This window comes from Mixophyes fleayi, chromosome 6 (genome assembly GCF_038048845.1).
Source record: "Mixophyes fleayi isolate aMixFle1 chromosome 6, aMixFle1.hap1, whole genome shotgun sequence".
Taxonomy (NCBI): Eukaryota; Metazoa; Chordata; class Amphibia; order Anura; family Limnodynastidae; genus Mixophyes; species Mixophyes fleayi.
This window is the reverse complement of record NC_134407.1, coordinates 25,023,705-25,050,225: the sequence shown is the minus strand read 5'-3', so window position 1 is coordinate 25,050,225 and position 26,521 is coordinate 25,023,705. Positions and strand designations below refer to the sequence as shown.

The 26,521-nt window shown below is 40.6% G+C and overlaps 1 protein-coding gene across 2 annotated transcripts in view; it reads left to right on the top strand.

The window, feature by feature from the left end:
- Positions 1–26,521, top strand: part of STK32C (serine/threonine kinase 32C) — a 239,376-nt gene that overhangs the window by 25,107 nt on the left and 187,748 nt on the right. Inside the window, exon 1 of one of the 2 annotated variants that reach the window (XM_075216053.1) lies at positions 17,325–17,408. The exons of the other annotated variant lie outside the window; for it this stretch is intronic. Coding sequence (XP_075072154.1) covers positions 17,327–17,408 — 82 coding nt within the window. The 5' untranslated portion in view covers positions 17,325–17,326. Of the gene's footprint in view, positions 1–17,324; positions 17,409–26,521 lie in introns of those variants that run through there. 2 annotated transcript variants of the gene reach the window in all.

Here is a 26,521-nt window from a genome sequence, read left to right as displayed (position 1 = left end):
AGAACAGGCATCCCCTGGGTCAAAGTTCTACCCAGCGTACACCAACAAGAGGTCCAATCGGGACCCTAACCTCCCTAAAACCTGGCCAGGATCCAACTGGACCACCTCGCGTTGGTGTCATCCCAATCGGTGCAGGGGTGTCCGAATGCATAACCAGACAGACAAACAGACCAATGATTTTTATATATAGGATATATTATTATTATTATTATTATCGTTTATTTGTAAGGCGCCACAAGGTTTCCGCAGCGCCGTACACAGTACGAACAGTAGACTATACAGGGTAAAACAGTACAGAACAATAAACGCAAAGTACCAGTTCTCCAGAAACTCCAGGCAGGCAAATACAGTAGAGACGGAGCGGAAGAACAGGTATGGAGACAGAAAGGAAGGGGGGGCCCTGCTCATACAAGCTTACATCCTAAGGGAGGGTAAACAAATCAGGCACAGAAGGGAGCCAGTGAAGCAAAGGGGGGAGAAAAAAAGGGGCCAGGGGAGAAACAGAGGAGATGAGAGGCTAAGTGGATGGTTGGTAGGCCTTGAGGAACAGGTGAGTTTTAAGTGCTCGCTTGAAGGGGCACAGATTGGGTGAGAGACGGATGGAGCGAGGGAGGTCGTTCCAGTGAAGGGGGGCTGCATGGGAGAAGTCTTGGATTCTGGAGTGGGAAGAGGTGATCAGAGTGGAGGAGAGGCGGCGATCATTGGCCGAGCGCAGGGAGCGGGCGGGAGTGTGAATGGAGAGGAGGTTAGAGATATAAGGGGCAGTAGAGTTGGAGAGAGCCTTGTAAGTGGTGGTCAGGAGTTTGAAAAGGATTCTGAAGGGGAAGGGGAGCCAGTGTAAGGCAAGACAGAGAGGGGAGGCAGAGGAGGAGCGGCGTGAGAGGAAGATGAGTCTCGCAGCTGCATTGAGTATAGAGCGTAGGGGGGAGAGATATATAAAATAAAGGATACTATATAAATAAAGGATACAATGCAATAGACACACATCTTTGTTTAAAATTCACAGAATATACATGTAAAGTTCAAGAACTTCAGTGCTCAATATATTGTTATGTTGGGGAAGACTTTTAGTGTGCACTTCACACTTCCTACCAGGAACCCTGGTAAGATCATATGTCTTATGTTTGGTCCACCTAGGCCACTGTTACTGTGCGTGCAGCCCTAGCACCAGACCCCAATGGTTCCAGCCTCCCATGTCTATAAAATAAATATATGTATATACCAGTAAGTGGAAATGATTGTGGATGTTTCATACTCAGGGATCTGTGCCCTCACACACCCGCTCCTCTCACCAGTTAACACTACAACTACGACAAAAATACATTTTGCCCGAGGTGCGTAGTGGTTTGGTGATTTCCTATACTTTTCATGCAAAATGACAGCAAAAAACAAACTGGAATACTTTAAAGTCACCTAAAAGCTTCACACAACTTGCTACAGCGACCCATCCACAGCAATATATTTTACACCTTACAACCATTGTACTGACTAGTCACATTAATACGCCAAACTACTAATAGCCTATTATGTAACAATCCCACCTGCTTTTATTTACCGAAAGCTAATGCTTCCCGGCATCTCCAGCCGCTCTCATCCACACTGTATGTAACCAGCAGGTGAAGCCACAAAGCTGAATCCTTGATACTGTTCAGTGACAAAGCGCTATACAAACCTGGTCATTTAAAGGACCACACAAATGTGATTTGTTCATTTGACAAAACCACTGAATGAGCAGATCTGTTTCCCTTTCAGTCACCATGTTACATGATACATAACGTTTTATTGTTTAGTTATACACTTACAATTATTACGCAAATTATGGTTCAGTTCAGTATTCAGCAGAATCTTATTTTAACTGATTTGACCAAAAAATGGATACAGGGAATCCTAATAACAAATCAATGCAAATATGACGCATGTTGGGTCTCATGTAGAGGTGGATGCATTTTGCATATAAGAAAAGCACAGGTGTAAAAGTGTGTCCTAATAATGACACAATTATGCCTGTATGTTGTATCTTATGATTCTATGTGCACATGCTGCATGAAGATACATTTAAAACACATCAAAGTGTATCATCATCCAGCAGAAACATGGCAGTCATTACCATTAACTTAACTATGATGACTGATGTTTTGAAGTTAAATGTTTTAAAAATAAATAATTATGTAAAAAAAAATCATCCTCCATTACCTGCCCCAAAAAACATAACTAGTGTTCACAGCCTAGGCTGGTAGTGGCAATTTCATTGGGAGTTCAACAAGGATAGCACGGTGGCTCAGTGATTAGCACTTCTGCCTCACAGCACTGGGTTTATAAATTCAATTCCCGACCATGGTCTTATTTGTGCAGAGTTTGTATGTTCTCCCTGTGTTTGCGTGGGTTTCCTCCGGCTGTGTTAGGGACTGCTCCAATGGGACTTATGTGACTGACGAAAATATTTTTCTCTGTACAGTCTGCAGAAATGGTGGCGCTATATAAATAAATGGCTGATACATTTATATCAGTAGAGTTCATTCAGGTTTTATCCTACGTGGGGTGTAACTACCGCTACCCTATACCAAGCTGCTTTGTTCACGCTCTGACCAATCAGAGCGAAGCTGCTTGGGATGTCAGTAGCATTATGTCTCTGTCACCGTTACATGAACATGACTCTCACTGTACTTACCCTATGTTTGCCCACCCTTTCCTCCCCTATTCCGCCGCTCTAATCATAGAGAGTAGTAAGTGTAAGGTACACCCGAGTGTACTCATTACCCATTCTAGATACATTGGGGGGTATTCAATTGTCCACGGGTTCGAGCGCGGAAAAACTAATACCGTTAATACGGTAATCTCTTGCTGGATTTCAGCGAGTAAATTACCGTATTAACGTTTTTTTCGCGCACGATTACCGTAATAACGGTAATCGTGCGCGGACCGCGGGATTTTCGGCAATCCCGCCGACAATTGAATACGCCCCATTGGGTCTGATTCATTAAGGAATGTTAAGTAAATAATTGAGTAAGTAGTCTCCTGGACAAAACCATGGGCCTGATTCATTAAGGATCTTAAATGAAGAGGATCCTTATTTCAGTCTCCTGGACAAAACCATGTTACAATGCAAGGGGTGCAAATTAGTTTTCTATTTTGTACGTAAGTTAAATACTGGCTGTTTTTTCATGTAGGACACAAATATCAACTTTAAATTTCAGTGTACAAATAAGCTATCAAGCATTACTCAATTTTTTACTTAATTTTCCTTAATGAATCAGGCCCATTGTTACTCTCCTCTATGCCTTGTATCAGCACTTGTAACATTTCTGTTGACATCTAATTCATATTACATCATAAATGAGTACATGGAAACAAAGGAAGCAAATCGACATGTACAGACTCATATATTCACAATTCACATTGCTCATCCTAATTAACTAAATGATTCATTAGGCAAATGTCAGATGTTTTGTTAGTGTTCCGTACTGTCTACCAGTGATTCCCAATCAGCGTGTGGGGACAGATTTGATTTCACTGCAGAATGCTGCACTTATCATGAAAAATGTAGCAAAAATCTTAAAGGAGAAATAGTAATTGAAATTGAAATTTTGTTTTTCATCATTCTAGTTTAATATATCACAATATTTTAACAAAAGTGTAACTAAAATGAATTGTAAGACTTGAAAATGGGAGCAGTCAAGGCAGGAGAGAAGCTTGGGGACCACCGATGTTGCTTGGTGCATGGGGACTGTTAATAGAGCTTCACATTCATTATGAGCTGGTGAGGGTGTCCTTTGCATAGCTCCCCCTGGTGGACAAAAGAGAATTTGTCAAGAGCAAGCAATGATCACAAGTTTTTATATCTATCAGGTGCAACTCAAGTGAGGCTAAGGTTTTCTGCCAATTTGCAAGGTTAATAAATGAGCCCTAATATTTGCCCAGAATTTTGTTTTCAAACAATGCTTTTCCATCTTAAATTCTTACATATTAATAGGTATTATCAACTTGGAAAATGTTAATATATGACAGTGTTGTTTGTATGGCACAGTAGATCAGTACGTACTAAATAGACTGTTTTTATTTCCGCATTGATCTTACGTAGACATATATGTGATCATGTTTTATCTAGGCATAGAGATATGTTTATAGATAAAACATGGGTCTGAATTGCTGGGTTGGTGACTACTGATATGTTTAGGGGTTTAAAGGTGAATAGAATCCCCACAAGCCAATAATATATCAAAGAATAATTTCATTTTCAAACAGGTGGCTTCCAATAAATATATAATGCCCAAACATATATATTAGCAGTATGGGAAACGCTACTGCTCCTACTCCAGGGAGCGCTCAGATAACCGGGAAGCAGCGTCTTTCCCGTTCGGAAGTGACAAGGATCGCGTCCATAGAGCGGGGACGACTGCCTGTCACTTCCGGCTGGGGAAGCTCTGTTGCTAGGCAACAGGGACGCTGCTTCCGGGCATCTGAGCACTCCCTGGCGTAGGCGCAGTAGCCCGTCCCGTTGCTAGGAAACGGGACACTAATTATGGACTCCTGTCGGCGGTTGGTGACGTCACTGATTGCCGGCCTATCACTTGTCTGGCACCACTATTTAAACCTGACTGACACCATTAGGGTGGCAGCATTCCATGTGTTACTTTCCTGCCTTTGATCTCCAGTTTGACCCGGCTTGCACTTTGACTATTCTCCTGGATCCTGATTCGGTTTGCTTGATCTCCTGGTTTGACCTCGGCTACATTGACCTTCCCTTTGGGTCACCCTCGTTGCCGTATTGTCCGGTTGAATTGACCCAGATTGTCCTGACCACCCGCACCACTACTACACTGGTAACTGTCTTGGAGAACCACGACCTGCGCACCCTTTGCTGTGGGGTTCCCTGGTGAATACCGGGGGTGCGTTAGACTCTGCCTCCTTGTTCAGTAGCGCCAATACCAGCTAGTAGTTCCATCTAATTTGCTAGCCTGACACATATTTGCCATTACAACATGATATGTGTGAACTTTTTGCAGGAAGATCCAGTGAAGCCTTGCCTCCTGGAATATTGTTTTGTTTGTTTGCTCCATCATGTGTTGCCTTCTCTGCAGGTGTTTGTTCTGTGCATGATTCAGTCACCAATGCAACCAGGCTACAGGTAGCTTGATGATTATGTCACAGGGGAGAGACGTATGTGGGCTGCTGTGAGTACTATGTCAGTTAGCATAGCTTATCTTGCTTGAAATCGTTGTGCACATGTCCAGAAGAGTGGCCACGCGCATATGCATCTATGCACAGTTGTCTGATTCTGCATTGCTACTGGAGAGGTGGGACAGGATAGGGAAGGGCGTTCTAACATATTATATGACGTGCACACACAGATGCATATACCCCTGTCCATTATTTGTGGGTGATCAAGGGCAGATGTAATAACAGATGGTGATTATGACGGTCGCCAGAAATTGCGAACCACTTGTAATTGGCTGCTTGCGAATGTTCCGCTGATGCTGCTAGGTGCTTTCTTCTTTGCATGTGCCTATATTATGCTTTTGTGTGTGTTTAAACAAATGTCATTATTTGTTTTACATATGTGAGACAGGGAGTTGTTTCTCCTGCATTAAAGAGTATTTTGAAGTTTTATTGATGCCTAATAGCAAACCCATGTTTTGCAAACAAAATAAATGGTTATGAACGAGTGCAAGTATATGTGATAGATTCCTGCTTTGGATATACCTGCAATTGCATCATTGTTTGCAATGGACCATGTGAGTTGTGACTTACTGCCACAATAATTGCACATATTGCAGTGATATCGCTGCAAGCTGCTCTTTCTTTACTAGTACAGCATTTTGAAAACACCCGCAGCCAGGCAACTGCTTCTAGGATTCACATATGCTCTTATAAATTGTATTGCTGGGAGCACAATAATAAAACAAAAGCAGAAATATATAGATTTATTATAAATATTACCTTTATGTTACATATATTTAAAGGTCGAATTACCTTTAAAATGTCAAGAACATTTAAACAACAATGGTGCAGTACAAGTTATGACCACCAGGTGCTGTAGGAAGCTTCCATTCTGCTATTCCTGGAGCCTACAAATACTGTACATTACTACAGTATTTAAGTGGACTTAATTTCCTGCACTGCTAATACTAATATACTAATTAGAATAACACAATCTAATAGTGACCCAACTGTTTCCTCATCAATTCCTCTACAGGAGAAGACACACTAGCATTTCAGCACTTCAAGAAAGCATAAAACAAACATAAAATAATTTGCTTGCCACAAAGGTGTCTAGTTTTATGGCCAGCACATGGATTTGCCGGTCAGGATGTTGGAACCTGTGAGGAACGTAAATATTTGAATTGGCCAATGAGAGGAGCTGGACAGATTGAGAACATTATTCTCTAAGTGTGTATTAAGTGGACAAGTGTGCCCAATTTTGCAATGAAGTGCAGAAATTATATTTATCTTTTGAGGGATGGGATAACATAATTTAGATTAAAGAGTGGAGAGAGCACTGCGGTCATATATTATTTTCACGTGATAATTAAATGCCTCCATGTTTTTTTTACTTGTAGTTTAAAGTATTAATGGGCCAGTCTGTTTTGGGTTCGGGTGGGAGAGGGAGGGCCTTAAACTATAACGTGACTTATTGGTGTCTTGAATTCCTGAATTCAAAAGCATAGCCACCAATTGTCCCGATTTTCACAATAAAATAAGAGCAGAATCTACCAATTTCTAGACGAAGCATGACTGTCTTGGTTGCAGTGTGGTATGAATTGTGCTTGATTTTAATGGTTAGGGGTGTGGCCTAAAGTATCCCAATTTTCGAAACTGTTATGTTCCAAGGAATGGAAAAGTTGATGCTTTTAATATCAGGTTAAACCTCTTCACCAACCAGACATCTGCAGATTATTTAAAAGTTGTCACCCAATTTACTAATAAAGAATTTTACCAAAATAATAATCATCACTTCTTTGGCTCTTGAAACAAACTACTAATTGTAATTATATTTCATTTTAATATTTTGATAATAACTGTCGTGTTAAGTGCGCTTGTTCCTTACACACAGTAAGGTAGCCATTTTATTGGCTGCACAAGTATTCACTGGAATGCAATCAATTCACTGGGAAGCAGTGATGTCACTGGATTCTGACGCTTTATCATGAAAATTGGTTCAGCCACAAGATGGCTGCCTCCACTGTGTGACGGTATACATTAATCTGCTCCTAATTGAGGTGGGGTTTATAATTACCAGTGGAAATGTCCTCTTCTATTGTATAAAGGTATGTTACATTCTTTATGTGATATATTACTCAACTCAAAAGTTTGGTTGTAAATTTTTGTATCAAAGATCAAGACTTAGGGGTATATTTACTAAACTGCTGGTTTGAAAAATGGAGATGTTGCCTATAGCAACCAATCACGTTCTAGCTGTCATTTATTTAGTACATTCTACAAAATGACAGCTAGAATCTGATTGGTTGCTATAGGCAACATCTCAACTTTTTCAAACCCACAGTTTAGCAAATATACCCCTTAGACCAGTTACCAATTAAGAATCTTTTCACTAGCTTTGTTTAGGTATGAAGATGGCAGCGGTAACGGTGTGGCAGCATGTTTTGGGCACTACCCACTCTATTTACTTATTGCAAGTGAACGCAAGAGGGTCAAGTCTCAAGTCTTATACATAAACCGGTACCACAGTGTGTACCATTATGTGCAGCTGTTTCATCTCTTTGCATTTAATTCTCCTTGATGGGGTTTCATGGTATAATGAGATGAATGAAGCTTGCATTCGTTTTTTCAGAGAAACACCTGCATCTACTTTTTTTTTGGTTTTGTAAAAGACATCGCAGTGAATGTGCTACTTGAAGAACAAACACATGGCATTTAAAGTTGGGTATATTTCCTTAAATACAAAGTAAATCATTTATTGTGCATTTCAGTGGTGGAAGTAGGTTTGTTCTTACTGGACTGTACTAAATGTGTTGTTTTTTAGGTAAAAATTTGTGGTTTGTTAAATTGTCAACCTCTAAATACTGTCTACATTTCCATTGTCGACCTAATAGTACTGTCAATGTTGATCGTGTAACTGTCAAACATATATTTAATAAAATATATGAAGTGATCTCAATCTGCACTCATCATGAAGTTCAAATGATCCCCACGTTATCCTGGCCACTGAACCTTTTATATCTGTATATTTGCATGTGATATTACAAGTGAGAGCTGTGATATTGCTTGATCTGCATGTTAAATGGATGCATCAGCCATACATCCTGCCTGCACCTGAATCCAGGTCCTCTTTGTTACAGTGGCTGTTCCTGGAGCAGGTGCAGTGTTTTGTCTCTCCTCCTGCTCCTCTCTTTTGTGCATTTTTTTTACTGTTTTTAAAACAGACATTAATGAACTATAGCCCCTATCCCTAATGTGTTAACCAATAAAAAGCAAGCCTGACATTCAAATGGGCTGCAATGCTAACAGAGCAACGTGTTTCGTAAGTGTGCTGACGAAAGGCGTTGAATTGGTGGAATTCCAGATTTAATTAGAGACACTGAGAACACTTTTGTACGGACTGAGCTAAAAGAAGAACTGATTTAACCATTGACATTTGCTTGGGGGTTTGAAATTGGCCTCATCAAAAGCCTGCAATAATACTCAATAATATTATTTAAAATGATAACGTTATTTTAATTTATTAAATACTTAGAGGAGCTTATTCAGTTACATGTTGTCACACACTGCAGCAACTTTGGTTCAACTTCCGGGCAGACATGGTAATACAGGGTTTGCTCTTAAAACCTATCACATTAAAGAAATTGTCATGAGGTACAAGTCACTTACATTTTGGCATCTGGCATGCAGACTGGGTGTAGGATGACTTTGGATGTGGGTACCGGGGTCCACTGTTCAGCGGCATTATCATTTCTGACCTCTATTTGTAAACAGCACTCTGGCACAATGATGGCGTTTTAGAGGAGGTGGCAGCACAATGATGGCGTTTTAGAGGAGGTGGCATCATCATCGGTGCCTGGCATGCCTCTGGCGCTATATTGACATGGTGTGCTGACGGCAGTTTCCCAGATTATTGTGTGGCTAACACTGGTGTCTAGTGTTACTGTTGTTCCCGATGCTATTCTGTATTCTAGACCCTTCAACGCACTCTCTATCACTTACAATTACTGCACTAATGCTTTCTACTCTGTCTGCTGAATGTAGAGATAGGGGAATAGGGGTAAGACTCGACTCAGCAGCCTATTAGGAACATTTTAAAGGGTGGCCAGTTACCCAGCCTAAGGTAGCCCACTATGGGATTGGCCATTGCTTCCAGCCTGTCTATCAGACTTCCTGCTTGTATTTCCATCACCTGGTTTACCAGACTGTTGAGTTATGAATTGACGACGATTGCAGCCTACTGTAGACATTATCTCCTGACACTTCTCTGAGCTTTACATCATACAACTCCCTGGGGACGGTTATCTCAATTTTTAGTGCTGAACCTTTGGCATCATTTTTACCATGGACATTCATTATCGAAGACATTCAAGCTTTAGTTTCATCCACTTTGAAAGTATCCTTGTTTTGGTACACTGACTGTATCCCTGCTCACCATCCCAGCATAGCTAGCAGTCACTGGGCTCCATTGCTCAGAGTACCAGCTGCACAGGTCATTTGCAGCACACATTACACACGTCCTTTCAAGTGACTTACAATGATGATTGGATGAATTGATAGTTATATCTGAATCCAAGTGAGCACATTAATCACCCATAATGTTGACCTATTGATCACATTCCGATTTTTTTTTTCTTTTTATGTATTTTTGACTGGGAACTTATTCTGAGATTGGATGTGAGCCATGATCCCTTTGATGTGCAGTTCTGTTTCACATTTTTTAGTGAGCTTACCCAATTTTAACTCCTAATCACTGATCGCACAGTGTAAACTAGTTTCCTCTTTTATGGCCTTTCACAAGCAAATAGTGAGAAGAATGTTCTCTGGTGCAAAGGATATACTCTCACTTGTACTATATACTCAATATATACCCACTATATACTCTCTCTTACTTTTGAGTGGGTGTGAACTCTATATGTGCTTTATTTTTATTGTTATATATTACAGTACACGTTATACTTGTTGTTAACACAGATGGTTCCATCTGCGTTAAACACACTGAAGGTTGCTGGTGCATTGTGAGTCTCCAGTAAGAGGAAGCAATTAATCTCTCAGAATAATTTCAAGGGATTTTCTGTGTGTTGGCGGTTATCACTGTCAGAAACACAGCGCAGCTACCGGAGGCAGAGAACTATCATCTATGAAACCTTACCCAGAAAGAATTAGTGGAGTAAAACATTCACCTACAGATATTTCTATAGGAGGCTAATTATAATTATTATTATATTTTATTTATAAATCACCAACAGGTTACTCAGTGCTAAACACTGAGAAGATCACATTGCAATTAAGTAAAAAACAATGAATGAAACAGAAGGTAAAGCTGACCCTGCCTGAATGAGTTTACAATCTAAGAGTTATGGGGCACAATGGATACATACTATAGCGGAATAACAATTGTAGTGGTCAGGAAAGTGGCATAGGCAAACCGAGGGGGGGTTTCCTAGTGTCTGTAAACCCCCTCCCAGCATGGGGCACTGTATGCTTGAGGTGGCTTGCCCCGTGTATATGATGTGGATAGGAAGAGTTGGAAAGCAGCCAAGCACTGTCTAAAATTATAGCCACGCCTACTGGTCACGCCCACTGGCGGTGTAGCGTGGAAACCCGTCTCTACAAATCCTGCGTTTGCCCCTGAGTGGGTGTGGCTACGGTAAGTCAGCAGCATTCTCAGCCACCAATGATTAAGCAGCCATTGGTGACTGACATTTCTGTGCACTTATCGATGGTGTAGTGCGGTACAGTTGGAATAAGGAGAAACAGTGGATAGTGTAGATATGAAAGATAAACTACTCATTGTAGAAACCTTAAAACAGTCAACTGCTGGCACCCATGACTGTCCCTCACCACTTATATTAAATATATATAGGTGCTCTGGTTTCCTCCCACACTCCAAAAACATACTAGTAGGTTAATTGGCTGCTATTGACCCTAGTCTGTGTCTGTCTGTGTGTGTGTGTGTGTGTGTGTATGTTAGGGAATTTAGACTGTAAGCTCCAATGGGGCAGGGACTGATGTGAATGAGTTCTCTGTACAGCACTGCGGAATCAGTCGCGCTATATAAATGGTGATGATGATGATGATGATGGGCTTGAAAAAGTTATCACAGAAAAGTTACCACTATAGTGTGGGAGAATAAACGCACTGTACACATTTATCATTACTGGTGGTGCTACTGTTATTCTTGGATCGTATTGTGAGACAAGGACAGGTTCCTGTGATAGCGTGCATAGTTTATTGGCTCAGACTCTGCTGCTGCAAACTCAATAACAGAATTAAGTGGAGTCCAGAATTAAGTGGAGTCCAGTGGAGCTGCTTTTAGTCTGTATTACAGAAGCATTATTGGGCACAAGGAATGTGTACGTGTTTAAGAAAGAAGACATTGGGCCTGAGGCTGAGTTAGGAGCAGAGCAATTTGCACCTTGGCAAAACCGGTGGAGGGGGGAAGGTAAATGTAAAATGTGGGGACAGATTTATAGTTGGGGTAGGTCATGTCTTAGATCAGCTTAAATTTCAGTGTACAAATAACACTATGAAGTATTTGTGTGCCACATGAAAAAGCAGCCTTCCGTGCTTGCGAAAAAATTAATTAATTAGCTCCCCTTGCATTGTAACATGGTTTATCCATAGAGCTAATTTATTCCTTTTTTATTTGCTCCTAAATCGGCATCAGGCCCATTGTCTTTAAAAATGGTAATAAACGTATTCTGATAAATAAATATCTATATTATATATTATACATTGGTTGAAAACGTAATAAGGTTTGATTACACAGAAGGTGGTAAGAGGGTGAAAAACTGAAAACATTGGGCAGGGCCTCCATAAAACGGATGGGGAGCAAACAAGGCAATTGCCCCAGACCTAAAACCGAATGGGGAGCTTTGTTATTATTATTATTATTATTATTATTATTATGTTTATTTTAACAAAGAAAAAAACAATCAGTTACCAAGCTGTCCCTCTACCTCCACTCTTCCTTCCACCAAACACTTGAACAACTATCCCACCATGACTCTGTCCTGGTTTAAATCCAGTCCTGATATTGGGTAAAGGGGTAATATCTCTATCCCTGACTTGTATATATCATTACCATACTTTTTTGTTAGTTTATTGCTAATGTTAAAGAGGGAAAGACAATGGGACAAGTGGTTAAACTTCTCTTCTAAACAACAACATGTTTTTTTATTATTATTATTATTATTATTATTATTATTATTATTATTATTATTATTATTAAAAGTTGTTAATAAGCCTGAATGGCTTTTATATAAGAAAAATCTAAAAATCTGATTGATCTGATTATCGTTGTCCTATTGTGAGTCCTTGGGCCTTTGTCTCATAGTCCTGTCCCAGTCTGTGCAATCTATCTTGTTTACCTAGTTATCTTGTCCTGCTGTTAACCCCACACTTACCCTGCTCTAATTTATGCTGCCGGGATATTGATCTCACGGTTGTGCCATTGTCCTACCTCATCCCTTATTGTCAGCCCATCTTATTCCCGTCAACCTTGCTCGTCCTGATGGAGATAAGGATTTCTCCTGCAGTCAAGTTCTGTTGCCATCTAAGTTCCCAGAGGCATGTCCTGTGATGACAGGCGGGGGTTATACCCCAGACAGCACACAGAGACTGAGATCTCCATTCAGCACCAGTGGTTCAATTGTCAGCTCCTTCTCTCTTGCTTGTTACTGTCTTGCTCCTGCATTTGTCTGTTAACCCTTGTTGTTTCAGTGTCCCTATGAATAATCTGGTTTTGACCTTTGACCTGGCTAACTAACTATTCTGGTTTTCACTCTTGTCAGCTCTGGGTCCTTGACCCCAAACTTTCCATTAGATCAAATTGAGCATTTGACTCCTTCGTACCCTTGTGTTCGGTTAAGATACTTGCCAAAGATACCATGCTCGGATTCCTTAAGTGTGGGTGATTTACTATGGTCTTTACTTATGTTGGATAATATAATAAGGTAAGACATTTCCCTAGGTGAGAAGCCCCATTCTCTATACAGAAAAGTCACAACTCACTGACGCAGACACCCTGTAAGACAAGGCCCCAACTTTATTTCTTTTATAACTCTTCCTGCTACTCCTTATAGAATGCCACAGCATACAAGTAAACTCTAGTATCCTATTAACACACTAAGGGCTAGATTTACTAAACCGCAGGTTTGAGTGAAGATGTTGCCTATAGCAAACAATCAGGTTCTAGCTGTCATTTATTTAGCACAGTCTACAAGATGACAGCTAGAATCTGATTGGTTGCTATAGGCAACATCTCCACTTTTTCAAACCCGCAGTTTAGTAAATATACCCCTAAGACTCTTTTTATGTTCATCACAACGTGTGAAGCAGAATGCTGCTGTAGCTCTTTATGAGTCTTGAAAATGCATCTTTGTAGTTCAGTGAGCCAGCAACGTCTGAATGGTTTGGCCGTGATTCACATTAATAATAGCACTCTGCAGTGGATGACCTGTTAGTATTGTTTGTTATGCTTTATAAACAAAAAAATATTTTTTATTTATGAAAACATGGCAGTTTTGGGTTAAAATTATTTACTTTTTTTTGGATATTGCTGTATTAAAAAAAAGATTCCTCTGGATTTTTTTTATGTGAGAGTTAGTTTTGTCCTTTAAGTTAACTTCTAAAACTGTAATTATATATTTGTTAATGTTCACATCCTATTATATCTGAAATCCTTTGCTTGCCCTGCATTATGTATGAAAGTTTACCTCCTCTGCATCTACTAACAATAATGATGATGTAAGATGATAATGATGATATGTGTCATTCCCTGTTTCTATGAGATTCACAAACCTGTCTATAAAGAGAATCACACTCATCTAGAAAAATATACCCATTTATCTGTAACTATAAGTAGAAATGACCTACTGTTTAATAGGTGTTAATTATATTGCTATAACCTTTGTATCTGTTTCCACTGGTTCATTCCCTCCACCTTAAAACACACACCAATACCCCTTTAACTAAATAAAACATAATTTCTTCCTACCTGTCTTGGTGACCTACAACCCATCTTACTATGTTTCTTCACCTCTAAAGTCCTCCACCTATTGGTCTATGACAGTGTCAGTTTCTCTTCGGAAATCACCTACTTTACCCACTAAAATCATTTTTTACTACATCTCTCCACTAATTGCCCATTCGTCTTTCTGTTAATACTCAGGGGTCTGTTTAGTAACGCCCCGATGTTAATAAGATTTTTGCATCTATCTAAAATATGTTATCTTAAGCAAGTTATAAAGGAACTATACCAGGTCAGCTAAGTGATGGAGACCTCTGGTGATTACTACCTGCCAGACGATCGTCTTTACCGGCCAGGGGCTTTGGTATATAGGGAGAAGCTCTAAATCCTGCAAAAACTCCAGTCATCATCATCATCAGTTATTTATATAGCGCCACAGCGCTGTACAGAGAACTCACATCAGTCCCTGCCCCATTGGAGCTTACAGTCTAAATTCCCTAACATACATACACACAGAGAGAGAGAGAGAGAAGGGTCAATTTGATAGCAGCCAAATAACCTACCAGTATGTTTTTGGAGTGTGGGAGCACCCGGATGAAACCCATGCAAACACGGGGGGAATATACAAACTCCACACCGATAAGGCCATGGTTGGGAATGAAACTCCTGACTCTCAGTCTTGTTTTATAACTGTGTATGTTCCCAATTATATAACAGTATGATGGTGCTTATAATATTAATAATGCAAAAACTAGCCCCCCTACTGTTGTCCATGTATCTCAGTCAGTGGAAGCATCTGTGGCTTCCAGTACAACACCTACAATGATAATACTGAAAGTTGTACTTTCGTCTAGCTTACTCCTTCCATACTATTTCATGTCCCGATATTTCTAGCCCCATAGTGGCTTGTTAACTCCATTCTTCCCCCCATTTAATACATTAGTATCCCTACATTTTCAAATTATAATTATATGGGCAGCACAGTGGCTCAGTGGTTAGCACTTCTGCCTCACAGCACTGAGGTCATGGGTTCAATTCCCGACCATGGCCTTATCTGTGTGGAGTTTGTATGTTCTCCCCGTGTTTGCGTGGGTTTCCTCCGGGTGCTCCGGTTTCCTCCCACACTCCAAAAACATACTAGTAGGTTAATTGGCTGCTAACAAAATTGACCCTAGTCGGTCTCTGTCTCTGTGTGTGTATATTAGGAAATTTAGACTGTAAGCTCCAATGGGGCAGGGACTGATGTGAATGAGTTCTCTGTACAGCGCTGTTGAATCAGTGGCGCTATATAAATAAATGATGATGATGATGATAATTTCATCATAACACCCACATTCAGTGCTGACTTGGATCTGTTTCAAGTTTCAATGCTTATATATAGCCACAGACTAAATTGTGCCATTTTCATCTACACAGCATCGCCAAGATCTTGGTTCACTCTTATGATGTCACTCTCACTTTCCCCAGATCTTGGTTCACTCTTATGATGTCACATATCATCCAGTCACTCTCACTTTCCCCAGCACAGAATGTTCACACTTCAATCCATGTTATTCATCTCACCAACTTCACGTCTGCTGTCCCCATTGTGCTAATCCTATCAAGGAAAAAAACATATCAAAATTCTATCTTCCACCATCTCCAATTCTTCTTCACTTCATATATATAACCTAGGGGCCTGTTTAACAAACTCCTACTCTCGCAGTTTTAAGTACCCCTCTACTTATAACTAAGGATTGCGGCAGATGGTGGAGATATCTGCTGCTTTCCCACTGTTTTCGAATGCAAAAGCAGTTACCGTAGGTTACTATGGGGGCAGCTATTTTGCCTGGTTTAACAAGTTACGAAAATCAAAGACTAAAACATGTATATAGTGTATCGTCATTACCCATTACTGCTATTATTAAAAAAGGGTACAGGCACTAAACCCCCCACCCCCCACTAACCTCCCCCCCCCTCCCCCACTAACCCCCTCCCCACCTAAAAAAAAAATCTAGGTCTGCCCCTGTCTCCACTTCGGTTACAATCACAGAGGTGTCCACTGTGCAATATTTACCTTAGAGAAGATAGATAGGTGTTCGTCATGACAGCAATTTATCGTGACTGCTGTTCCAGCGGAACACTTTTAATAATTACTCACCATCTTTCATTCCTTATCATTGTGATAAGGAATGAAAATGATTGTGTCAAAAATGCCCTAGTAAATATATATGCCCCCTATTCTTCAAAGTATTTATTCCAGCCAGATTACTGGTCCAAGGACTTCTCACCTGTACTGTGGATCAGGACTTTTCTAGGACTTCTTGAGAGCTGAACCTCTGACCTCAATTCAGTTTTTTCCACAAGTTAAGCAGTCATGGAAAAGTCAGCATTTCAGAGATGCTTAACCTCTTAGCTGCCTGTCCACTAAATACTTGCTGTTATCTCCAACCATCCCAATATCAGACAGCCTGACCCTGATACATCACCTACCCTGTGTCTCTGTTGTCCCCTCTCTCCCTTTAAACTGCAAACTCTAAAAATCCCTCTACATAATACGTTTAAGTTTGCACTGTGTGTATGTCTGTGCCAGGATTCTTCCCTGTACTTACTAGAATTACAATTTCAAATCCTGCACTGTTGCAATAAGTGCTTGAAGCGCATTGAAATTACAAAATGTTCGTTCTTACTATCAAATTATCAAACCATTACGTTGACTTACCTGCGTGATTTCCAAAATGATCTATAATAACGATGCAAATTGCATTTTTAATGCAAGCACAATATCGCCAAAGTAGCTTTTGTAGCTGTGAAAAAGCTTATTTATCAATTGCAGTTCTCGGATCCCCCGGATGGTGGCATAAATAAGCCTCATTTGGGATACAGGTGCCATTAAAGAGCACTACGAGGATAAAACAGCGTGCAGCTAGTGTCTATCAGCGCTCCACTTACAGCAACAGCACCGGGACCACTGGCAGCTTCTCCCCCAGGGTCTGGCCACCTCTGCCCGGCGGCAGATTAGCGCTGCTTCCATCTGTCTCGCTCTCCATGGTGCTGATAAGGATGTAACAGAGAACGCCTTGCGCACAATAGGATCCCCGGGATGAAGCAGTGAAGAGCTGAGTCTGCCTTTGGGTATCAATCTGGGTATTGCTTCCTGGCTTCTTTCTCTTACATTTCCAGGAGATAGGGAATGCTATCTCGACCTCTGCTTCAATGTTTCACTGGAACAAGTGGAAGAAAAGGATGGGGGCCAACACTTCCTCTAAAAGACCAGTGTTCGATGAGAAGGAGGATGGTAAGTACCAGGAGTGCTCTATTCCATCCTCTACCGTCATCTATAGCTGGGTTATATTTGTACCCCTTACTCTAAGACTTGTGCCAGTGTTTAAGACCAGGGCAGTGGGAGGATCGTTTGGTATTTGCCAACTTTCTTGAGTTTTGGTACCAGAATAAAATGTACTAATAATTGTAGCACACTGCACCTTGTTTGCTGCCTGCTGTGTGTGTGTGTGTGGCTGCACATTTAGTGCATTACTTATTCAGCAACTATAAATTGATGTATAATATTTCCACTGTTGTTAAGGGAGTTGTCCATATACTTCAGGAAGTTGGGTGCTTTCTGTTTCCCAGTGGTTCTGTGGCAGCTCAGGTTGTTAATTTGCTGCCAATACTTTTGTTTTTACTTTCTTTCTTTTTATTGTATAATATTGAAACTCCACTACTAAACAAAACAATTCTCATTCTTCTTATTTAATAATTAATGAAAACAGTTTGCTTTCAGTCTCCTTCCATCAATGACTGTATTTCTTACTTCTAGTTATTCTAGTGATATTTAGAGGCCTATTGTGTTAAACAATGTTAACTGCCATTTTTGGGGACCACTGCAACTTTAAGTATCCCCTCTATTTATAACTAGGGGAACCGCCGCAGATATCAGACATAGGTCTCTATGGGGACTGTTATTTTTCGTGATTTAGCAAGTTCTGAAAATCAAAGATAGAGAAGATAGGAAATAGCCACACTTGTGTGTTTACAGCAGTTAATTGTGACCGCTTTTCCGGCAGAAAACTTTTAATAAATGCCCACGATCTTTCATTCTTTATCATTGCGACAAGGAATGAAAATTATTGTGTCATAAATATGCTAATTAATAAATATGCCCCTCACCCTGTTAGATGATGTAAGACCAGTGTTGGCTAACCTGTGATACTCCAGATGCTTGTGAAACTACAAGTCCCAGCATACCCTTCCAGCAATAAGCTGCTATATATTGGCAAAGCATGCTGGGACTTGTAGTTTCACAACACCTGGAGTGTCACAGGTTAGCCAACACTGTGTTAAACATTCCATTATTTCCCAAACTTTCACTCTAGTTTTGGAGCTGTTATCTGTTGCACTTGAATGACATATAACCTCATTTGCCCGCTACCATACAGCATTAGGAATAGGAAACTAAACTACCTCTTAATTAAGATGGAAAGACCTATAATTAAACAAAATTCATGCTGGGAGCTTGCTGTCTAAAGGAATCAGTTGAAGTACCACTGATGCCTTCAATAAATTATGTAATATTTATGTGTAACACTATGAGCGTAAGAGGCGTGATAATTAATGCCAAGTGTGCTGTGGCTTTCACTTAGAAGACTCACGGTTCCTGCAGAAGATTGTTTTCATTTCAGAATGTTTATAATGGGCTTGTGTGGGTCAGTTGCGTCTACCCATGTACTCTAATGAGCCCACAGCTTTATATTCCAGTGAGCACTGCATGAAATATCTCCAGCGTATTTCTCTCAGCTTAAACGCTGCTGTGGGGATCACTTAATGCCTTAATGACTAATTGGATTAGTCATTTATATGTGTAACACTAATGGCATAGGTAAGATCTTGCAAGTGCACTTTACGTTGTTAGCAAGAAAATGCAGCGCACAAGTCAGCATGCCCCTATCTCCCCTCTTATTGGGGATTCGATCATTAAGTATCTTCTGAACAGTACGTAGGGTAGTAGATCTACTGTTAATGGGATATTTTTGTTGTTTTCATATGTTGTGATTAGAAATTTTACAGCCAAGGGGGTATTGTGTTAACTACAAGGGTCCAATATCTTTTAAGAGGCTACTTGTAGCATGTGAACATTAAAGCCTATCCACTCACTGGGAACTAGTGGCATCACTCAGGCTCAAAGCACTCTCTGCCGTACTTGCCTACTCTCCCAGAATGTTCGGGAGACTCCAGAATTTCAGGGAGTCTTCCCGCACCCACTTTAGTGAAGTGAGCAGGGCAGGGAACATGATGTCATGGCCTCAGTCCGTACTGTGCAGTGACATGAACTGTGGCATTGTGCAACCGGGGCAGTGCCACGATGGCGCAAATTGTGTCGCCAATTCCCCCACACTGGACACGTGAACTTTTCCTGCAGGTTTTTCAAAAAAGTTGGTAAGTGTGCTGTATGCTTCAGTCATGTCACTAGGTCGTAATGAGTGGATAGGTTACCTTGACATGAGTATAGGCTCATTTCATTCAATGGTTGTCTTCACTGTGGTTAAAGGTCTGGTGCACTTTCATGGAGATCGCTGAATGGCATTTTATTTTTGTATGACTGAATGCTTATATTTTCTTGATATTCTGAAAAAAGGACAGTACAATCATAAACATACTAAATCATTCCTGGGAATCCATGGTCACCTGGGGAGATCAGGGAGTAAATGTATCAAGCTGAGAGTTTTCCGGCGGGTTTGAAAAACCAATCAGATTCTAGCTATCATTTATTTAGTACATTCTACAAAATGATAGCTAGAATCTGATTGGTTGCTATAGGCAACGTCTCCACTTTTCAAACCCGCCGGCAAACTCTCAGCTTGATACATTTACCCCCAGATCATTAAATCCATTAGGTCATTAGATCAGGTCATTAAATCCAGTCGATAAATTAACAGATCTGTGTCCTATGTTGCTATTTTGTAAGGACAAATGGCATATATCTGTTTGTTATGTGTTCAGGCCAAATGATCGGTCAGATGGCTCTTATGCAGTGTAGTAAGGACAGGTATGATATGCTCTATGTCTGAAAAAAAACCCAGATCAATCCTAATTGGATTCAAGTACCCAGGACCAGCAACAACACAGCTGCTGCATTTTCTACCAGCTATAAGTGGTGTAGTTCGTTTTCTGGGAGATCCATTTGGAGTGCAGTGCATTAGTCCAAGCGTGAAGACACAAATGCATGCATGATTGTAGGAGGACCGTGGGAGGTGGAATCAAATGCTTGATTCTGGCTATGTTCTTCAGATGAAAGAATGCAGATTTGATTATGGTGGACACCTGGTATTTCAGTGTCAACACCAAGCTTCCGCACATGATCAAAGTTTGCCAACTCAGAACCCCCAAGCTTACGCCCAGTTGCACTCTTGTCATTTGACAGTGAGCTGCTATCATAAGAATCTCTGTTTTTTTCAGGGATCAACCTCAGCCAACTGGCAATTGTCCACTCCTGAAGGTCAGCTAGACAGCCATTGAGGATTGATGTTGAATCTTAGTTCCCAGAGCAAATTACAAGCCTACAGGACAATAATCAAGGCCATGACATCTGATTATTTCACCAAATGGTAGCATGTATACTGCAAACAGATAGGGTAGAGCCCTGTAGAATGCCACATAACAGGGGCACAGGTGTAGATGTATTTCTTAAAACACCCTGTGACCTGCCAATGATAAACGATTTGAACTAGCTAAAGACTGCCCTATCCAGTCCTCAGAAATTCCTCATGCGCTCTATTAGAATCTCATGGTCCGCAATATCAAATGCTGCAGAGAGGTCCAGGAGGATTAAGATCGATCAATTGCCTCTATCTCTTGCCAGCAGAAGATCATTACGACCAGGGCTGTTTCAGTACTACGTTGTCTCCTGAATCCTGATGGAAATGGAACATAAATATTATGTGTTGACAGGCATGTTTCCAATTAGGTTGCAACCTCTTTCTCAATAACCTTCTGTAGAAATGAAACGTTTGATACTGGCCTGGATTTAGTCGTGCAGTCTGGGTCTAAATAGTTATTTTTTAGAAGGGGTCTAACAGCTTCCTTTAGTGGTTCAGGAAAAATGTCTCTTTCCACGTACTATACTGGAAAATATTGGACCAGCACCAATACACCCTATTAGGAGGTTTGGTGCTAGTTCCAGACCAAATTCACCACTAGATTCATCACCAAACTCCCCACTAAATTCATCACCAATCTCCCCACTAGATTCATCTGGGCAGATACGATGCATTTACAGGAGGTTTTCATAGGTTATATAAGGTTTCATTAGTAAAGGTTTTCCAGAGTGATAGCCTGTGTGGTGTTTGTTCCATTCTATCTCCTCCCAGTCCTTCTCTTCTATCCAAGAAAATAGACAGTGCTAGATGAAGTTGATCTATTTTTTTTGCAGAAAGACTAATACACAAAGTAGAAATAAGGTCCAGCCTCTTTTCGGTTCTTAATACTTTTATTAATGTATACTCAGATAGCTGTGATGGTGATCCCATGCCCCAACTGTGAACAAATGTTTACAGGGGAGTTCAAATCCCGTGAGTGCCAAGCAGCCTACTACTTGGGACATATGGGGTAGACAGTTGTAGTTTTGTCCTGCCTAGCCCATATGTGAAAGATGACATTAGGCTATCCACTGCAGCAAAGAACCTTCTCTGAATAATAGTAACTTAATTCTCTAGCGTATACAATAGTTTGAGTAATAAGATAATTTTTATTACAATTACTCCACCAATCACTGACAAAGCTAAATTCCTCCACTCCTGACATTTTTTTCTTTGCCAACTCTTGTTTAGCAAAGAAGTTAACATACAAAAAGTGAGACGTTAGCTTGGTAATTACTGTATCCAGTGATAAAAGTGGGAATTTATATGGTCATAGGCAATACCGCCACTTCTCCTACTGCCTTGATTGTAAATATATCAGATTCCATTCACTTACATTATCCATAATGACACTTCTAAATTTCCACTTCGACCATTGACTATACCCAAATACCTGAATATAGTAGACTTCTGCCAATGACTACATAACCCAGAGTAAGAGCTATATAATGGTCATTCTTTCTACACTGTGTTATTATTTGACTAAAGAGTGTTATTGAAAATACATATTGTTAATAAGACTACATATTATCTTAAGTGAGACTTTGTGGAGAATCTTTCTTGATATGATTATCATTATTCCCTGTATTATACTGTGTGCACCAGAGTAAATTGAGCAGATATTAAAATAGAATTGGGTTTAAACTAGAACGTACCCTTTATGAGTGGTAATTAATGATGGTAGGTATTAAATGGTCTTTAGAATCTTAGCATATTTACCTCACCATTGGACCCTCTGTGCTACCAGAGAGCAATAACAGACTCAGAAATAGCACCATTTTATGTACCCTTATACATTCCTCTAGAATGTAAGCTCTCGCGGGCAGGGTCCTCTCTACCTATTGTCCCATCTCCCTTTGCTCTCCTTTATAACTCAGTCCCATTGTCTGTAATGCTTGTTCTGCAATGTGTGTACTTCAATCACACACATAATTTACACATACTTGTGAACTCTCCCTGAATGTTAGGGAGACTCCCTGAAATAGGGGTGATCTCCCTCACTCCCTGAAGAGTCTGGCATTCTCCCTGATGCTGAGCCAGTACAAGACGTGGTTGGCTTCACCATCTGTGGCATGATGACACAGTTCAGAAATTGTGTCCTATGTCCATGTATTGATGCCTATGGAGGTGGCCATTTTCATGGAGACCAAGCCTTAATCAAAGACTGACAGGTAAGACAACATGACTTCAGTAATGGAGACAGAAATGTAAAAGACACTTCAGTCTCTAGAGATTCATTAGCTGCATTTCTTTAACGCATAGTTGCCTACTCTCCCGGAATGTCCGGGAGACTCCCGCATTTCTGAGAGACCTCCCAGGAGAGCAGGGCAACCTCCCAGTTCTCGCCCCCTCAATAGATAAGTGCCATCATCTTAGCCCTGCTCCCTGCTGTAAATGGCCAAAATTGTGACAATCGTTTAGGGGCGGTGCCAAAATGATGCAATTCATCAAACCCCGCCCCCGAATGCCCACCTCCCGTGGGATCTCCCTGAAGTTGGCAAGTATGAATTTGCATCTTAAATCTGCTCTCTCTCTCTCTCTCTCTCTCACTATATACATATATATATATATATATATATATATATATATATATATATATATGCGCTGGTGCTAGCTGATGACTGTGACCTGCTGTGTCAGGCGCTTTAATGGCAGTGTGTAACCTCATTGATGTAGAACTAATGAGAGCTCCAGAGATGAGCATCTTGACTTCATAGTGTCAAATGTGACTTCAGTTCTCTCTAACATCATTATTTCTCTTCTTCTGTTTCAAGGAAGATTAGAGGTAAAAGGTATGTGTCTGCCTGACAGACTTTGTGGCACACAAAACTAATTCTATATAGAAGCCAGGTGCTGGGTGGGGGGAGCATAGTTTAGCTTTGTGCCACTCTCTGCTAGTGATTTGAAAAGATATCTGTAAACTAATAAATAGTAATGAATAGTCTAGTTTTAATACAGCATCAACCAGCACACAGGACATCTAAATATATATATATGTGTAAATATGCACCGACGGCAGATTCCCAGCATGTCGTTTTCTGCTGATTTTTATGGAATAGAACCATAACGTGCATTTTATTTACATGCACGTTTATTTCCGTAAGAAGCTGTGAATGCAAACAAAAAAATGTGGAAGATAATGTTCAAAATAAAACAGAATGCACTGTACATCCCTTAAAGGTTAAAAATAACACTTTAATTGTTTAAACGCCAAAACAGATGAATAAACACCTTTCCTGGAATCACATACAGAAAAGACAAGCCAGTTAACTTTTTCCAGGACTGACCTTACAGTCCCTGTATCTCTATATTCTAAAGGCTGTAAAGGGGCGGAGCTTATGGAACCTGTCACGCTCCATAAATAGTCCAGTAATCCGGCACTCCACATCCATGTGCACCACTAACCCGACATTCCCATGTGCATTATGTAAATAAAGTGGTTAGTTAAGACCAAGTAATGAAACATAAACATAAGCTAATTTACCTGCTACCCCCTGTGCCCCGTCAACTCTGCTGCCCTAGCCATGTGTCCAGATGGCCTGTGTAGAGCATACAGGTCTGGTCTCATTTGTAATATGATGATTAAATGTATCCAAAAGCAGAGTGTAATATTCAGTAGAGTGGAACCAGAGATAAACACATTTTTATCTCTTTGTTTCCACTGGTATGAGTTACGCTGTGAGCGGATTTCATACATAAATAGGATTTTGCGGGAAAGAACATAGTTCTGTTACTCTGTACAAGCAAAAAGTCCTTGAGAAACAGATTTGACATTACAGCCGTCATTGCCAGATGTGTAACACTCCATCACCCCAGTGATGCTGGTCCATTAGCTCCAGAGGGCTCTTTTTTTGATTGAAAAAGTAGCTTTATTTGTATAAAGTACAAAAAACACGGGTCATACGTTTCATTCAAGTGTACACAGTACACCGTAAGACATGATCATGCATACATTTTAGTACAATACAGGGCATAAAGTACAAGACATAACATCCTACACTATATACATCAAGTACTGCACTAACCATTCAAACTTTAAACCATATCACAGTACAATAAAAAACATTGGATGTGAGGGGGAGGTAGGTGAGAGGGGTAGGGTGGTGGAGTCACGAGAAAAAAGTTTTTATTGAGGACAGACACAAAGGGAAGGGTGCATAAATAGACATGACATTCAATAATACTTTATACTGTGATAGGGGAATGGGTTGGAGGGGGTAAGGGTGGGGGAGCACAAACCAAAGATTTTATTGAAAAAAACACAGTAGGGAGAAGGAGAAGAGGGAGACAACAATCAATAACAATCAATCGTCGTCTTCTTCTTCCTCAGGACTGTCAAGGGTGTTATAATCTCTTAGCAGGCTGTGGATCAGCCTGCGACAGTCCTGGATGGTCATCTTCTCCCGCTTCAAGATGAGGCGATTCCTGGCAAGCCACATAGTGTCCTTAAAACAGTTCATAAGGCGCCAGGTCTCCTGGATTGCCCCAACGGTGTTGGTCCCAGGAAATAATCCATAAAATACCAAATGTATGAAAGGCAAGTCCTGGGCACACTGTCCTTAAGTTCAGCTCCAGAGGACTCTTAGTGTGCCCGGGGGTTGGTTCATTCTCAGAAAAGCAGAGTGAAGTCTTCTGGAGCAGATGGACCAGTATCGCTGGACTCACTGCTTATCGCTGAGATCAAAATAAATCATCCTTATTGCCGGTGAAGGAACCTGTTGATAAACAGACTTGGAGATTTTTCAGGGTCTTCCAGATCTTGCCATAACTTCAACAGTTCTGTTTAACGTCCATTTTGCATAACCAGACAGACGAACAAAGAACCAAACAGACCAGTGAATTTTATATATAAAGTAATAATAATAATAAAAACTAGGAAAACCCGATGGTAACCGCCTGACTGCAGTATCTGGATACTAGCTTCCTAATAAGTGATGTACAGCACCATGTATTTTAAAGGTGTATGGTCCGTCGCCAGATTACTCAACAATATTAGCTTTGAAAGATGCAGAGTTGTAACTAAGGATATTATGGAGATAATGAGTATGTAATTTGAGGGTATTTGTCACAAATTGTTCTGCTAAATATGGTGGATCAACCACATCAGGCAACAAAATCTTTCCATTATGACAGCAGTATGTAAAACGGCCGTTAATCTCCTCTACCATAAAGTGTAGGGCACCACAGTACACATATTGCCCGTTCATAGGACCCAAAGAGTAGTATCAGCTGTTTTTGTTATTCGTTGATTGTCAAGAATAATATTCTTGACTTTAAGATCTTTGAATTGCGCGCTCTGGGTGACCTGTAAGGGTAACACCACGTTGACGTCCTCGAGGGCGGCCCCTTGTCATGTTTGTTGTAACCAAAGCGAGGATAAGTGAGTAATGAAATAACACAGCAGTCCGTGATTGAGGTCCCCGCAAGCCGCGCTGATAAATGTGGTTGCAAATAACTGTCACAGTTTCCAGACCACCCAGCAGGTCACATGTTCTAGATCACCCAGCAGGTGCTCAGGGAGAGTTCACTAACTGTCACAGTTTCCAAAGCAACTAGCAGGTGCATAGGTGTATTGGCAACTGTCACATTTTCCAGAGGACAATGGTAATGCATTGTTGTAAATGGCGGGCAGACATTTTGCCAAATAACACCGATGCAAGCGATAACTATGACAATATTTTTCTGCAAATCTGCAGACCAAGACCTTTCATTTGGTATATGATCTGCCCTGCTCAGCCAGTGGCATCATAGAAATAAGTCACTCGTAAAAGTTGTA